Below are 14,160 nucleotides of genomic sequence, written 5' to 3'. Positions count from 1 at the left end.
TTGAACCATCACATGAATTTTTCAGGCAAGAAAAATGCTTAAGATTTTATAACACACTTTTACCATATATGACATTTCAAATGCCAGATGTTCAAGCAAGAATCAGAAAAGGAGGTGATACTAGGGATCATATTACAAATATATGTTACATATAAAGAATTCCAGAAGAAAATCATTCTGTTCTTTATAGATTACAGTAAAATTTTGGATCAGGAGCAACTGTGCAACACCTTAAAAGATATGAGTGTGCCGCAACATTTAATTGTTCCGATGCATAATCTCTACTTTAGACAAGAGACTGTTGTTCAGACAGAATATGAAAGAATAAAATGGGTACCATACTTTATTTCCCTAGTTGTTATTTTATCTCCTTAACTGGACACTACCATCTGTCCAATGTACACATTGTGAACATATAGTGGAAATCCTGTTGCCATAAGCTACACTAAGTAAAGCTGGTGATATCATCAGAGGCAATGGTTTTATGGAAACAAAATATTTTCAGTGTCTTGCCCTGAAGGTCCTGACGCTCACATGGAATCCCTTCCATTATCAGGAGGCTGTTGGGGGCCACGGAATGGGGTGAGGGGAGGAGTCTTTGATTACTGAAAATTGCCACCTCTGGGATAACTTTATCAGCAGTGATTTTCAGTGATGAAAGAATTCCTCTTCCTGTCCTGCTGCTTCCAACAGCTTCCCAACAATAAAAGGGATTCCTTGTCAGCTCACAAGCTGGGAGCGAAATTGGAAATATTTCTTTTCCAAAAAAATCACCATGGATGATTATGCAGCATAACTTATACAACTAGACTTCAGCTATCATACAGAAAATTAGATTGGATTCTGATGAAAAAGGAGTGAAAATTGGTAGAAGAAACACCAGTACTTTAAATATACATAAATGACACCATATTACTGGCCTAAAATAGCAATGACTTGAAATCATAGTTGAGGAAGGTGAGAAAAGGAAGTGCAAAAGCAGTATTACAGTTGAACGTTAAGAAGGTGAAAATCATTACTAAAAAGAATTGCATAAATACAATGTTTGCAATGAATAAATTGAAACTCTTAGATTTAATCATCAATCAAAAGGGGTAAGGATGTGTTGCAGGAGAACAAGGTCAAGATAATCCATACTATAGTATTCCAGTTGTAACATATGGATGTGAAAGTTGGACAATGAAAAAACAGAAAGGGAAAAAAAATATGGTGTTGGAGGAAAGCTTTATGGATATGATGGACTGCCATAAAAAGAAATAAGTTGATTCTAAAGCAAATAAAGCCTGAACACTCACTAGAAGTTAAAATGACTAACATAAGGATATTGTAATTTGGACATACTGTATTGTGAGAAGGCAAGGCTCACGGCAATAAATAGTAATGCTAGGAAAAGTTGAAGGCAGTAAGAAAAGAGGAAAACCTTACACAAAATGGATTAACTCAATAAAGGCATCCATGGAAGTCAGTTTTCAGGGCTTTTACTTTTCGGACCTTTTGGCAGTCATTAATTCATAGGATCACTATAACTTAGGGGCATGTTGACAGGACATAAAACAGCAACAACTTTAACTAAAAAAAGATCTACTCTTGAGCCATATCTTCATTAGGATCCGTTCAAATGCCACAAGTGTTGAATATTTCTGGATTCTCTAGAATTCTACACCAGGCTAGGAGGTACAAACAAGTCGTGTGAGAACTTTTGTGCCACTTAGCCTGATGAAGAATGCTGGTGAACTTGAAAGCCTACACACCTTTGTGGCATGTTGGTTGCCACAAATATTGCCCAGTTGTGGATTTGGTGTGGGCAGTGCCCTTAGGGACCAGGAACACAATAAAAAAATAAATAAATGAAATTGATAATTTGTGTGTTAATTTATTGCAGGTGCGTACACATAATGCAGCTGTTATGCAAATCGATCTTAAGTCGCAGGATGCTTTTTAAATAGTTCTGTTAAAAATAACCAACTTTGTTTATACATGAGGACAAATAGCATTCAGAGATATAACAGGTGCATCTAAAACGCATAGATACACCTATTGTTCTGAAGTTCAGTGCAAGAATGTCTGCAGGAATTTTTCCAGGGGAGGGACAAAGCTGCTTATTAGGATGCTTTAATAATTTGTATAAATAAATAAATAAATAAATAAATAAATAAATAAATAAACAAACAAACAAACAAACAAACAAACAAACAAACAAACAAACAAACAAACAAACAAACAAACAAACAAACACTGTAAGAGATTTGCAATTGAGAGGGCAAGCCTTGCAGGCCCCACCACCACAGACACCGGTGGTCATGGAATGATAAAACACAGGCTTTCCACACACAATGTCCCAGGTTCGATCCCAGGCATCTCCAGGGAGATCTGGGGAGATACATCTGTCTGACACCTTGCAGAGGTGCCCTCAAGTCAGTACTGCACAGGGGTGGGGAGACTATGGCCCACCAGATATAACCTCCCATAATTTCCAGCTATTGTCCATGCTGGCTGGGGCTGATGAAAACTGAAGTCCAGCAGGATCTGTGGGCCACCCATTTCCCAAGCCTAATCTAGATGGACCCCTTATAAGGCTCCTTCCAAAGTCTATCCTTCTTAGCAGCAAACAGTGCATAAGAGTTTGTCTTTTTATGTCTCAACCAGAAATGAAGAGCTGTGGGTGCAGATGGTTAGAGCAGGCTTAGATACCCTGTTTCCCTGACAATAAGACCTAACCTGAAAATAAACCGTAGTATGATTTTTCAGGATGCTTGTAATATAAGCCCTACCCCAAAAATAAGCCCCAATTAAGTGAAACCCTGCCCTCCACCATTATGCAGCAACCAGAAGAAGAAGATATGACTGTATTTGAATAAACATAGATTGTACATGAAAAAAATAAAGCATCCCTTGAAAATAATTCCTAATGCATTTTTGGAGCAAAAAGTAATATAAGACCCAGTCTTATTTTCGGGGAAACAGGGTAGTTAGCTTCATTCGCGTGAACTGCACTGTAAACATCATTATTTTGTAAAATGGGCTACATATGGGACCAGGGTCCTGGAAGTACTTTTTCTAGTAAGTGTGATATTAGAAAGTAGCATTGTTGCATCTGTGCAGCCTGACTGGTATGCATGCTGTTCAATTGCTATACATTTGAATTAGCATAGAGTGTGACTGGCAGCTGAATGGCTGAATTGTTCACATTGGCCTAGAGATACAATGAGACTGTAATCTGTGGTGTTCTAAATTTATAATGAGAGCCATCGTCTTGTAGTGGTTAAGTGCAGGATTGAGCTTTGGGAGATGCAGATTCAAGTCCCCACAGAGCCATGAAATTTCACAGTGATCCTGGCATAGCCTCTGTCTCTTGCACCCTAAGCTACCTTGCCATGGCTATTGTGCAAATATAGTAGGAAGGAGTTAAGCTAAGTATACTTCACTGAGCACATTGCAGGAAAGGAGGACTATGTGAGCACCTAAATAGTTGGCCATGTTAGTAGCCCATGTACAGGAATGGAGACTCAAGTCACAGAACTCGCGACTCAGAACCCATCCACTTTTTTTCGGGGGGGGGGGGAAGCTTGTTTTTAATAGGGACTCAGACTTTGGGACGTGGTGGCACTGTGGGCTAAACCACAGAAGCCTGTGCTGCAGGGTCAGAAGACCAAGCAGTCATAAGATCGAATCCACGCGACGGAGTGAGCGCCCGTCGCTTGTCCCAGCTCCCGCCAACCTAGCGGTTCGAAAGCATGCAAATGCAAGTAGATAAATAGGGACCACTTCGGTGGGAAGGTAACAGCGTTCCGTGTCTAAGTCGCACTGGCCATGTGACCACGGAAGATTGTCTTCAGACAAACGCTGGCTCTATGGCTTGGAAACGGAGATGAGCACCGCCCCCTGGAGTCGAACACGACTGGACAAAAATTGTCAAGGGGAACCTTTACCTTTACCTTTTTACCAGACTTTGGACTTAATATCAAAGACTCAGAACTTGATACCAAAGACTTGGACCTGCACCCAAAGACCTTCCAACAACCCGGTCCTTGTGTCATCTCCTACTGCTATACTGATGATAAACTAAGCTATACAGTCCCCCTGCAGAAGCATGAAATGCATGCAGCCAAAGAAGGGCTATAGCAGATCACACACAGGTGCCCAGATTCCATTTCTTCTGTTCCATAAATACATCTGCTTCCAGGATGGGCAGGTAACCTTGTTGATCTGTTGCAGCAAAACCAACAATAGATCTTGAAAGAGGTGCCATCTGATAAAGTGGCCTACAGTCCATGACAATGTGAGCCAAATTAAAGTTGCCACTCTTTAAGGCACCACAAAAGTCTTTGTTGCATACGCATGTCTACTTAGCCAACAACGCAACACCTATCTGTATTTGAATAAATCTGAAAGAATAAATCTAGCCGCCTAGAGTGGTCACAATTGACTAGATAGGCGGGGTATAAATGAAATAAATAAATAAATAAATAAATAAGAGCGATAAGAATTAGTATTGGGAGCGGAGGGTGCCAAATAAAACCTTTGTTCCAGTTGCCAAAGTGGCTAGCAGCATGTTCCTTCTATAATCCTTAAGGAAAATATATTATCTTAGGCATTTTCTACAGCAGATAGAAGCTAAAATCCTGTTGCTTAGCACAGTAAGTGTTGCTAGAGTAGACCCATTGAATCAATGGGGATTTGGTGAGCCAATGCCTCCCTAAATTCCATTGACTCCAATGGGCCCTACTCTAGTTGCAATTTACTTTATGGTAATAAGCCAACATTAGAGTATAGGCCCCTTTGAATCAATGGAACCTAAGGAGGAATTGACTCACCAAATCCTCGTTGATTTAATGGGCCTACTCTAGAGCAACTTACTATGCTAAGCAACACGATTTTAGCCAGAGAGTGTTGCATAAGCTTTCAAGCATGGACACTTACCCCTTACAATCCACTGCTGAGTTCTTAGGAACCTGGCTTCTCTCGCAGTCCTCTGCTCGTTTACAAGAGGGCAAACAGAGGGCATATTTCTCTCACCATCCTTTCAGTTAGTACCAAATCAAATTGATACTTTTTGTATGTTTGGTATCCAGGCCTGGCTTCCCACCCCATCTTGGCACACACTCAAACCGCATAGGCGAAGTGGTCCCACACCCTTGGCCAACTGCCTCCAACCACTTCCTGCTTGCAGGTGCTCCAATCTCAGAAGGGCGTGATATTCTGTGGTTCTCTCACAACTTGCTATGGGGTGGAGTGGGAGCTGGGGGGCTCTATGAATAAACAGGAACCGAGAATAGACCCAATCATGAGAAGAAAGTTTTAACAAACTAAACCAAATTACTTTTGGCAGGAAATTGGCTCAGAAACACTGATGAGCCCCTTGGGCTATGGACTGAGGACTTACTGTTTTTTCATGTATAAGATGCCCCCCCACTTTTCTAACCCAAAAATTAAGAAATCTATGTGGGGCTTAGCGAATGTAGGGAAAAAAGGATCAAAGTGCTGCAGGATGGCTTTCAGCCCTGCTTTCTCCCTTTGCGCTAAGCCCTGTGTGGCTTCACAAAAGGAGAGGGAAAGGGATCAAAGCAATTCCACGACTGCGCAATCATTTTGATCCCTTTCCCCCTTATACAGCCACGGGATTGCTTTGATCCTTCCCCCTCCTTTTGCTAAACCCCATGGAACTTAGCAAGCAGAGGGGAAAGCAGGGATCAAAACGATCCTGCAGCACTTTGATCCCTGCTTTCCTTTTGCTAAGGCTTAGCAAGTGGAGGGGAAAGCAGGAATCAAAGCCCTGCAGAGTCACTTTGATCCCTGCTTTCCCCTCCACTTGTTTTTTTCTCCCCAGCTTACTTCTGTGTATAAGATGACCCTCAATTTTTAGTCTAAAGATTGTAGATGAAAATATAGTCTTATACACAGAAAAATACGGTATAATTTGGAAGGGTTATTGCCATGATCACCATCAGTTTCCTAGTGCCCCCTTTTTAAAAAAGAAAGTGCTATTCCTTCTGAAGTCCAACAAGTCCACAAGTTAGGGGCAGTTTCTTGACTGACCCTTCAAACTAGGCAAAGAAAATATAATTTTAATTGTTTTATAAGTGATGCAGTGCATCAGTGATGGTCTATTGCAGTATAAAAATTCAGTTCTGCCCCTTCACCAAGGAGCAGAGGACGTTTTCAATTTGCTGATATCCTGGTGACTTGCTTATTAAGCCACTTCACAACATCAGATTCAAATTGGAGGGAGCCCTAACAGCCAGAAGGCTCACTTTTGGTCCATTCCTAGTGATCACATGTGCTGGAAATGGACGAAACTGGATCTACCCTACTTGCACCAAAAAAAGGGGGGGGGAGACACCTCAGACAGGGCCCAGAAAGGTGCAGGTGGGAACACTCTGGAGATTATTTGGTTCAGTTCAGCAATTATGTCATCTGATCAGCACAGTAGACCAAATATGTCATTTTTGTCCCTCTGACATTAATTCACATAATTAAATCTAACCAAATTCGGGGATATTCCTAGATGAAAATTCTTAGGGCTGTAAACTGTTGATGATCCATCAATTTAACTGATCAATCAAAAAGTTTTTCTAGCATATAAAAAAAAACGTATCCCAGTTTAACTGGACAGATAATTTTTTAAAAAAAAAATTACTTCTTTTTAAATACAAATACTGTACTTATAAACTCCACAGTGATGAAGCACCATTGTAAAAAGGCAGTCACTTGTAGGTTGGATGACAGGATGGCTTTTCTAACATGACCATTCTTGCAACACAGACATGCATCATTGAAGAACGCAAGAAAGTATGCTAGAGTGTGAGTATGCATTTTTAAAAGAGCTTCTCTTTCTCATATGCAAATTTAACCAAGTCTTCTACTGAACAACTAAAATACAGATGATTAATTCATGAAGGTTTTCTTAATTAGACAGTAGACCCAGAAATTATGTGAAGACTTCTGCATCGTTGCCAACGTATCTGACAATCTGATAGACGTACTATACTAGCTATCATTATGTGTGATCAAGTTGCCTCCAATTTACAGTGATCCTGTAAATGAATGAATGATGTGATTACATAAATAAGTAGTGGTCCATTTGTACTCAGCTATGGTTCCTAGAAATATATGTTTTTATTCTCAATATCAGGTATGGCACCCACCCGCACCTGTTAGACTCCAACACCAGACAGTCTTAACCAATATGGTCTGGGATGGTGGGTGTCATGTAACAATATCTAAAGTGCCATGGAGTCCTCAGCCCTACACATTCCGTCTAGAATCAAATCCTCAGCATTAGAAGCTCAACCCTACGACAGCCATGAGTGATGTGGTTTCTTTTCTAGTTGTGTTACTCTTGCTAAATAAAGGCAGGATTTCTGCAATGACCTGATTAAGCAGTTGTACTGCTAGAGAGATCTGAAGCCTTGAGTATGGTGCCCCCAAAAGTAATACTAGTATGCTGTGCATATGCACCTCAGAAAAGTCCCAATTTTGTAGATAGGACAGAAATGAAGTACACCTCCATATTTGGTCTGCATGTGATTTCATTCTTTTGCCTGCATTATTCTTGGGTCCACATAGTAAAACATCTGGCGCACATTCTACAAGTGCACAGTCATCTTAGAGAGACGCATGATTTACAATAACCTTGAATGGAGCAAGTCTTCAGGTGGCTGAGGCAGCTACTGCTGTTATTCAGCACCTCAAAACCACAGGCCCTGCTGCTTTTCCTTCTCACACACTCAAGGAAAAAACAACCACAAAAAACAAAGGGAGGCAGGTGGATGCTTGCTGAACAAAACACAGGTTTCCAAAGAAAGCACTCGAAAAAAGGGCTGCATATTTATTGCACTGTTGCAACACGGGGCATCAGAAAACGGTCCAACAATGAGTTGCAATAGCAGCAGGTCGCAGGCAAGGACACATGAACTCCAACTACATTACCAAATTGGATATAATATGAGCCAGGTTGGATATTGACTAATTTTATGGATTGACAATTATCTGTTATAATCACAGATATTTTTCTTTCATGTACTTCCTTATACATCAACATAACAGTTCGTTTCAAGTTTTGTTTTGTTTTTGATTTTGGTTTGGCATGTTTCCCCACTAAACAAGCTTCTCTCCCCACTTAGCAATCTAAACGGCCACCAACCACCATTATCCAATTCCTGCAGACTCTGGGTTGTGTCCCTGGATATTCTTGGACTGTAACTCCCAGAAATCCTGGTCAGCACAGCTAGTGGTGAAGGCTTCTGGGAGTTTTAGTCCAAGAACATCTGGGAACCCAAGATTGAGAAACACTGCTCTAGATGAACGATGGCTCCTTCCAGTCCTTCCTCTGGGGTTGCTGTCTTCAACGCTTTCTCTTCCTGGACTCTCACTCTCTCAAGTGTATGGCCAATAAATAGAGTATGATGACTACATTACACACACTCACACAGTATTATTTACACAGGTCCTTTATTAACACAGGTGAAAACAGTTTGAACCTACAAGTAGTGTGTCTGTTTGTGTAGGTGTGGGTGGGGGGTGTTCTGTGTAGATCAGAGGTCACAAGCCTTCTGGGATCTGAGTGAAACCCAACTAAGTGAATTCCATGCAGGAAAGATAAAGAGATGGGTTAGAAGGAGGCATGGTGAACTGATGAGACGAATGTGAACTGGCTTAAAGGGAAGTCGTGTAAGGAGAAGAGACACTGAACACCACCACACACCTAGGAAGTAACGCTAGTAACCCTCCCAAATGCAAAAGAGCCCCAGAAGCTTTGCTCAAAGACCATACATCCCGTGATATTGTAGGAAGGCAAAAGTAGGGAGAGATCAATGCATTCTTCCCCACAATACTTTTTACTTATGGCAGTAGCAGTGTTTCCCTCCACATAACCTTTCGCAATATCTTGAAAGGGGACTGGTGCTTAATTCTCTTCACAATCTGTTGTTGTTGTTGTTGTTTGTCTTCTTTAACAACCCTTTTCACAAGAGTCTGATGTGGTTGCTTCTTTTTCTGTTAGTACCTATTTAGTAGCTTTCAAGGGTCCCCTTCATTTCTTTTCTTCTCCCAGGGTTGATCTTTTTTCTCTCCCCCTCCCTCAGTTCTTGACACTAGATCCCCAAGGGAGTGGGTTTTCTTCCCCCTCTTCCCATGATACTTCTGGCAACTTTATTTTATTCTCATGGCCCTCTTTTAGGAGGGGAGAGGGTGAGGAAAAGAAGGAATTCACAGGACAGAATGTGTAATGGGAAAGGGGTGGACAACTGAGGGATTGTCCTCCTCCCCCATGGCAAATGCATGCACCCACTGAGGGAAGGAGAAAGCTCGACAACAACACAGACATGGTTGTCTAACATAGATAATACAAAGTTGGGGAAGGCAGGCCTCCCTTTCTACCATTCCCTCCCCCAGCTATCGTGACCCATTGCCATATTGACCCTGGGAAGGAAAACCCTTTCCTCTCCATTCCTGTATCACTTCCCTTTTGTCTTTCAGTTCTCCCTCCAACTCTTTCCTCACTGTAACCTTGGCCAGTACTGGGCAAGATCAGGGTCCCCACCAGGGACTTGTACAGGAACTGACACTCCAGGAGAGATTAACCCTAGAGAAAGAGAAAAAGAAGTTGAGAAATGGTCAGAAAATAGAAGGGATAAAAATAATTTTAAAAGTCATAGATTTTAGAATCCAAAACATGGACTTTTTTTCCTGTAGAGAATAAATAAATACATTCAGTTAGTCTGTTGTGTAAAACACATGCACAAAAACTGTTTGAACAACTTAGTTTGAATTGTTGATTTGAATCACAGAACATCGAAACTATTTGGATCCAAAGGATTCACAATGTTCTTTTGAGAAACTCCTCCTCAGCAAGAAGGCAACAGAGTAATGCTCTGGCAAGTAATGCTCTGGGTAAGATTAAGGGGGAAAATACAGTTCCACCAAGATTCTTGAAGACCTGGAGATATTGAGCCACTCCATCACTTCCAAGCTGAACTACCACAGCTGCTTCCTAAGGGCAGAGGAAGGGCACATCTGTATCTTATCAACGGGAAGAAGCTCCTTGCAGTGACTGGTACTTGCACAGAAAAACTAGCCTCTTGCTTTGAGAATCCAGAGTTCATTCATAGACATGGACATAGAATGGCTTTCTGCTGCACACTAGTAGACACATCTGATTCCTAGAAGGCCCTGCCTTCTTTCCCCCGTGCCCCCCCCCCACAAAATCTGGACTGGAACATTGAAACAATTGCTACTTTCTTTCTGGAAATATAAAAGTCATCCACAAACTTGCATAACAACAAGCCCAAAGAAGAGCTTTGAGGAACACAGAACATTTCTCACTAGTTTCTAATGGTAGTTGATCTGAAAAACAATATTGAGCGCACTGGAAGAGACCTGTTGGATCAAACTTAAAGCCTATCTAGAAAAGCTCTCTGTTCCTACAGTAGCCAGAAGGATGCCTCAATGGGAAACCCACAAGCGGGACATGAGTACAAATGCAAGCTCCCATTCACCTTCCCCAGTAACCACTGAGAGGCACACAGCCTCCAATATTGAAAGTAATATATATTAGCATGACTAATAACCATTAGTAGCCTTATTTTCCATGAATTTGTCCAACTGCCTTAGTACCATCAAAGTTGTTGGCCAACCTTGTAGTTCCAAATTCCACAGTTGAGCTACATGAAGTACTTCGTTTTGTCTCTGTCCCCAGCATTCATCTGCAGCAGGTGACCGCTGGGTTCTTATGAAAGAGGTAGAAAACCATTTCCCTATCAATTATCTCCACCCCATGCATAAAGCTGGCTCTAGGATTCTAGGAAAAGTAATACAGTGCCTCGCTTGACGACGATAATCTGTTCCATTCAAATTGCTGTTAAGCAAAATCGTTGTCAAGCGGGGGGGAACCCCATTGAAATGCATTGAAAACCAGTTCAATGCGTTCCAATGGGGAAAATACCTGCTCGTGCAGCGAAAATCCTCCATACGGCGGCCATTTTGCAATGCCTGTAAAGCGAAGAATCGGTCCTGAAAACAGCAGGGAGCCATTTTGTGACCCCGCCGATTAGCTGTTTCTAATTGTCGTCTAGCGAAGAAACGGTTCCCGAAGCAGGGAACCGATCTTCGTCAAACGAAAAAACCCCGTTGAATCATTGTTTTTGCAATTGCAAAAAAGGCATCGTTAAGCGATTTCAGCATCAAGCGGGGCACCACTGTACAAAACAGTTCATTTTCTACATTCCATCTGGATGGCCACACATCCCCCATCCTGTTTCATTGGATGCACTGGAAGTGCCCAATCTGGCATATATTTGCTTGGAACTGTGACTTTTTGACTATCAACTCTCAGAATCCCCCAGCCAACATGGCCATTAATTCACCCCCACATCCTCCCTTCAAAAAAGCCCTCCTTCACCAAAGTTGTGGAGGGTCTAGAACAAGCACAGAACTTTACTCCTCACATAAGCTTTGATGCTCATCCCGGCAGACCAAACTGGAAGGACAAAGTGTTGTATGCACCTACTCTGTTCTCACAATGCATATAAAATGGAAAAGCTATTCATTGTCTGGGTTGCTATACTAATAGGAACTTCTACAGTAGTGGTCCCAACTTTGGGTTCCCAGATAGGCTTGAACTAGAACTTCCAGAAGCCTTCACCACTAGCTGTGGTGGCCAGGATTTCTGAGAGTTGTTCAGGAGAAATGTTTGGTGGGCTCCTGAGATGCCTATACAGTTTAAAGAGAAGGTGAGAATCTGGCTTGGCCATTTGTGGCCCTTGGGATGTTTAGGAGTTCAAGTCCCAGAAAACTCAGCCAGTATGGCCCGTGGTAAGAAACCATGGGAGATGTCTCAAAAACATCTAAAAGGCTCAACAACCCCCACCCCTGATCTATATAATCTATTTTGATGGAGCTAGAAATCCATACCAAAAACCTCAGACATATCCAAATCTGCAAAAAAGTAGTTTCGATTATTTGCCTAATGTTTTTCGAAGTCTTTTGCAGAATTTGAAATTTCATGTTCACGTTTTTGTTTTTTCCTCTCTAGGGCTGAAAATTGGCTTGTGGTCTCTCTAAAGGAAGACTCTGGGTCACGGTGTGGTAGCTCAAAATTGTGTGAAATGAATACATTTCACCACTGACAACTGCAAAAACATATTCAAATGCTGTGTGTGTTTTTAGCAAAAGCTGTCAACATATTTACCATTGCTCTCAGGTCACAAGAGCTAGAAACTTGCAGTTTAAAGTTAAAAAGGTATCCAAAATATCCACATTGGAAGCCATCTTCTGAATTCCAAATTTAATCATTACCTAAGAAGCATTCCAAATTTCTTCCTGATTTTTCCTAGACTGCTTTATTGGCTTTTCACGTGTCTTCCACCTCCCAGATCTATCCAGTTGCCACTTCTGCCCACTTGCCAGTCCAAAACCCTGCTTTATGCACATATACAATTCAAAGTGCACTGCTCCCACTTCATTCTCACAGAGCTTTGAAAAGTTTCTTGGCTGGACAGAAACTCCCAGAATAGTCCTAACTAACATGTGGCCATTCTAGCTGAGAGATACTGGGATATGTAGTAAAAAAAAAAAAGTACAGTACAGTAATGCTTCCCAGCTCTGCTCCTTTCCACTCCCCATCCGCTGTGCCACCTCCTACCCTTCCATTACCGGTAGAGGCCCCGTTGCTTGGGCTCAGGTTATGTGAGGACAGCTGGGAGGGTGTGTAGGAATCGTAGCTTCGCACCGATGAGCCACCTGGGAGCATGCAGGAATAAGATGACGTCTGGCTGGCAACGGTGGGTACGGCTTGCTGTCCAAGGACAAATGGGAGGAAAGGGAAACAGAGGTTAACAGCCTCAGAGGATCATCATTTGCATACGTAGACTAATGGCTACACAGATCTATGTGTGAATATTTGCTTGTCCCTTTGAAACTCACCTGGATAGGAAGGCTGTTGGCCATGGAGAAAGTGGGCAAGGGCGGAAGAGCACCATAGTTGTTGCTGAGGGCACTTTCCGTACGGCCTAACATAGTGCCTGAAACAAGAAGAGGTGACTTGTGGCGACTTAAATAGTGGCAAACTTTGAAGAGCATCATGGCCATGACTCAAGGTGACTCCACAATAGCAGGCAGCTGTGTTGCTCCACATAAAGGAATCAGTTCTAGCAGTTTACATCTCTAAGAGTAGGGGATTTTTTGAAAAGCTAATGGCTATTAATTGCCCATTCATCACCAAACTGTTCTCAAATACTTTGCATTACATGAGGGATAGCTCTCAAAGAGAAAATCCACTCTCCACCCAGCTTTTACAACTGATCGTAGAAGAAGCAGTTAAGCTCAGAAGAAACAAGAGATGCCTAAAGAGTAGTGGGTGGCAGAGGATGTAATCATTCCAGATAATCAGTAAATCCTGCTGCTTTGACCTCATGACCCCTGGCTCCACTACACCATCATAGACAATAAAAGGCAGAAACCTAAGTCTTGGAATAGTGAGTTGATACAGTACAGCTTAGTCAGCAGCAGGAGTGTTCCTATATAGGACAGGGTCATTCTCCTGGAAAATTTTAAGCTATTAAGGAAATGAGTGAGCTAACTGGAGTACATGGCTCTCACCTGACCCCGTAGGCTGGGGGAGGGACTGGTAGACACTACTGCCCCCAGTGCCAAAACTGCTGTTTATGGTCAGGTGCCCCCCAGTGCCCCCTGCTTGACGCCTCTGGTTCCGCAGTTTCTCCTCCCGACGCCATTTAGCCCGGCGGTTGGAGAACCAAACCTGGGGGAGAAATGACATTACATCAACTACAGGAGAATATAATAAATACTCCAGAGTCTGTTTTTGGACTACTGTGCCCAGAAACACCTAGCCAGGTGACATGGGAGATTCTGGAGCTTTTAGTCCAAAAACAGGCAACTCCATCCAAGCTGTGAGATATCTTGTCCTCATTACTTTCCTCTTAAATTGACATGCCATCTCCTCCTCCTTACCTGGATCCGAGCCTCTGGAAGATCAATTTTTGCTGCCAGGCGTTCACGGGCAAAAACGTCAGGGTAATGAGTGCGCTCAAACTCTGAAGAACACATGATGGGGGGCAGTCAAAGTTACAGAGATAAATTCACTTCCTTTACAGCCTTCAGTGATCATTTGCATTCTTTCACAATCTGGCAAAAAGCTTATGA

General features: G+C 42.3%; 1 protein-coding gene across 3 annotated transcripts in view; it reads right to left on the bottom strand.

Moving 5' to 3' along the window:
• Window positions 1-8,434: 8,434 nt before the first annotated feature.
• LOC110079161 (paired box protein Pax-6) overlaps window positions 8,435-14,160 on the bottom strand; it is a 33,054-nt gene continuing 27,328 nt past the window's right edge. For all 3 annotated transcript variants that reach the window (XM_073004400.2, XM_073004401.2, XM_078377983.1), the window contains 5 exons: window positions 13,969-14,051; window positions 13,597-13,756; window positions 12,922-13,019; window positions 12,652-12,793; window positions 8,435-9,583 (listed from right to left, as the gene is read on the bottom strand). In XM_073004400.2, the coding sequence (XP_072860501.2) occupies window positions 9,498-9,583; window positions 12,652-12,793; window positions 12,922-13,019; window positions 13,597-13,756; window positions 13,969-14,051 (569 nt within the window). In that variant the 3' untranslated portion in view covers window positions 8,435-9,497. The remainder of the gene's footprint in view (window positions 9,584-12,651; window positions 12,794-12,921; window positions 13,020-13,596; window positions 13,757-13,968; window positions 14,052-14,160) is intronic.

The sequence above is a fragment of the Pogona vitticeps genome, chromosome 6 (genome assembly GCF_051106095.1).
Source record: "Pogona vitticeps strain Pit_001003342236 chromosome 6, PviZW2.1, whole genome shotgun sequence".
In the NCBI taxonomy this organism is placed as follows: domain Eukaryota; kingdom Metazoa; phylum Chordata; class Lepidosauria; order Squamata; family Agamidae; genus Pogona; species Pogona vitticeps.
Note: the sequence above shows the minus strand (reverse complement) of the source record. Positions and strands in the feature narration are given on the sequence as shown.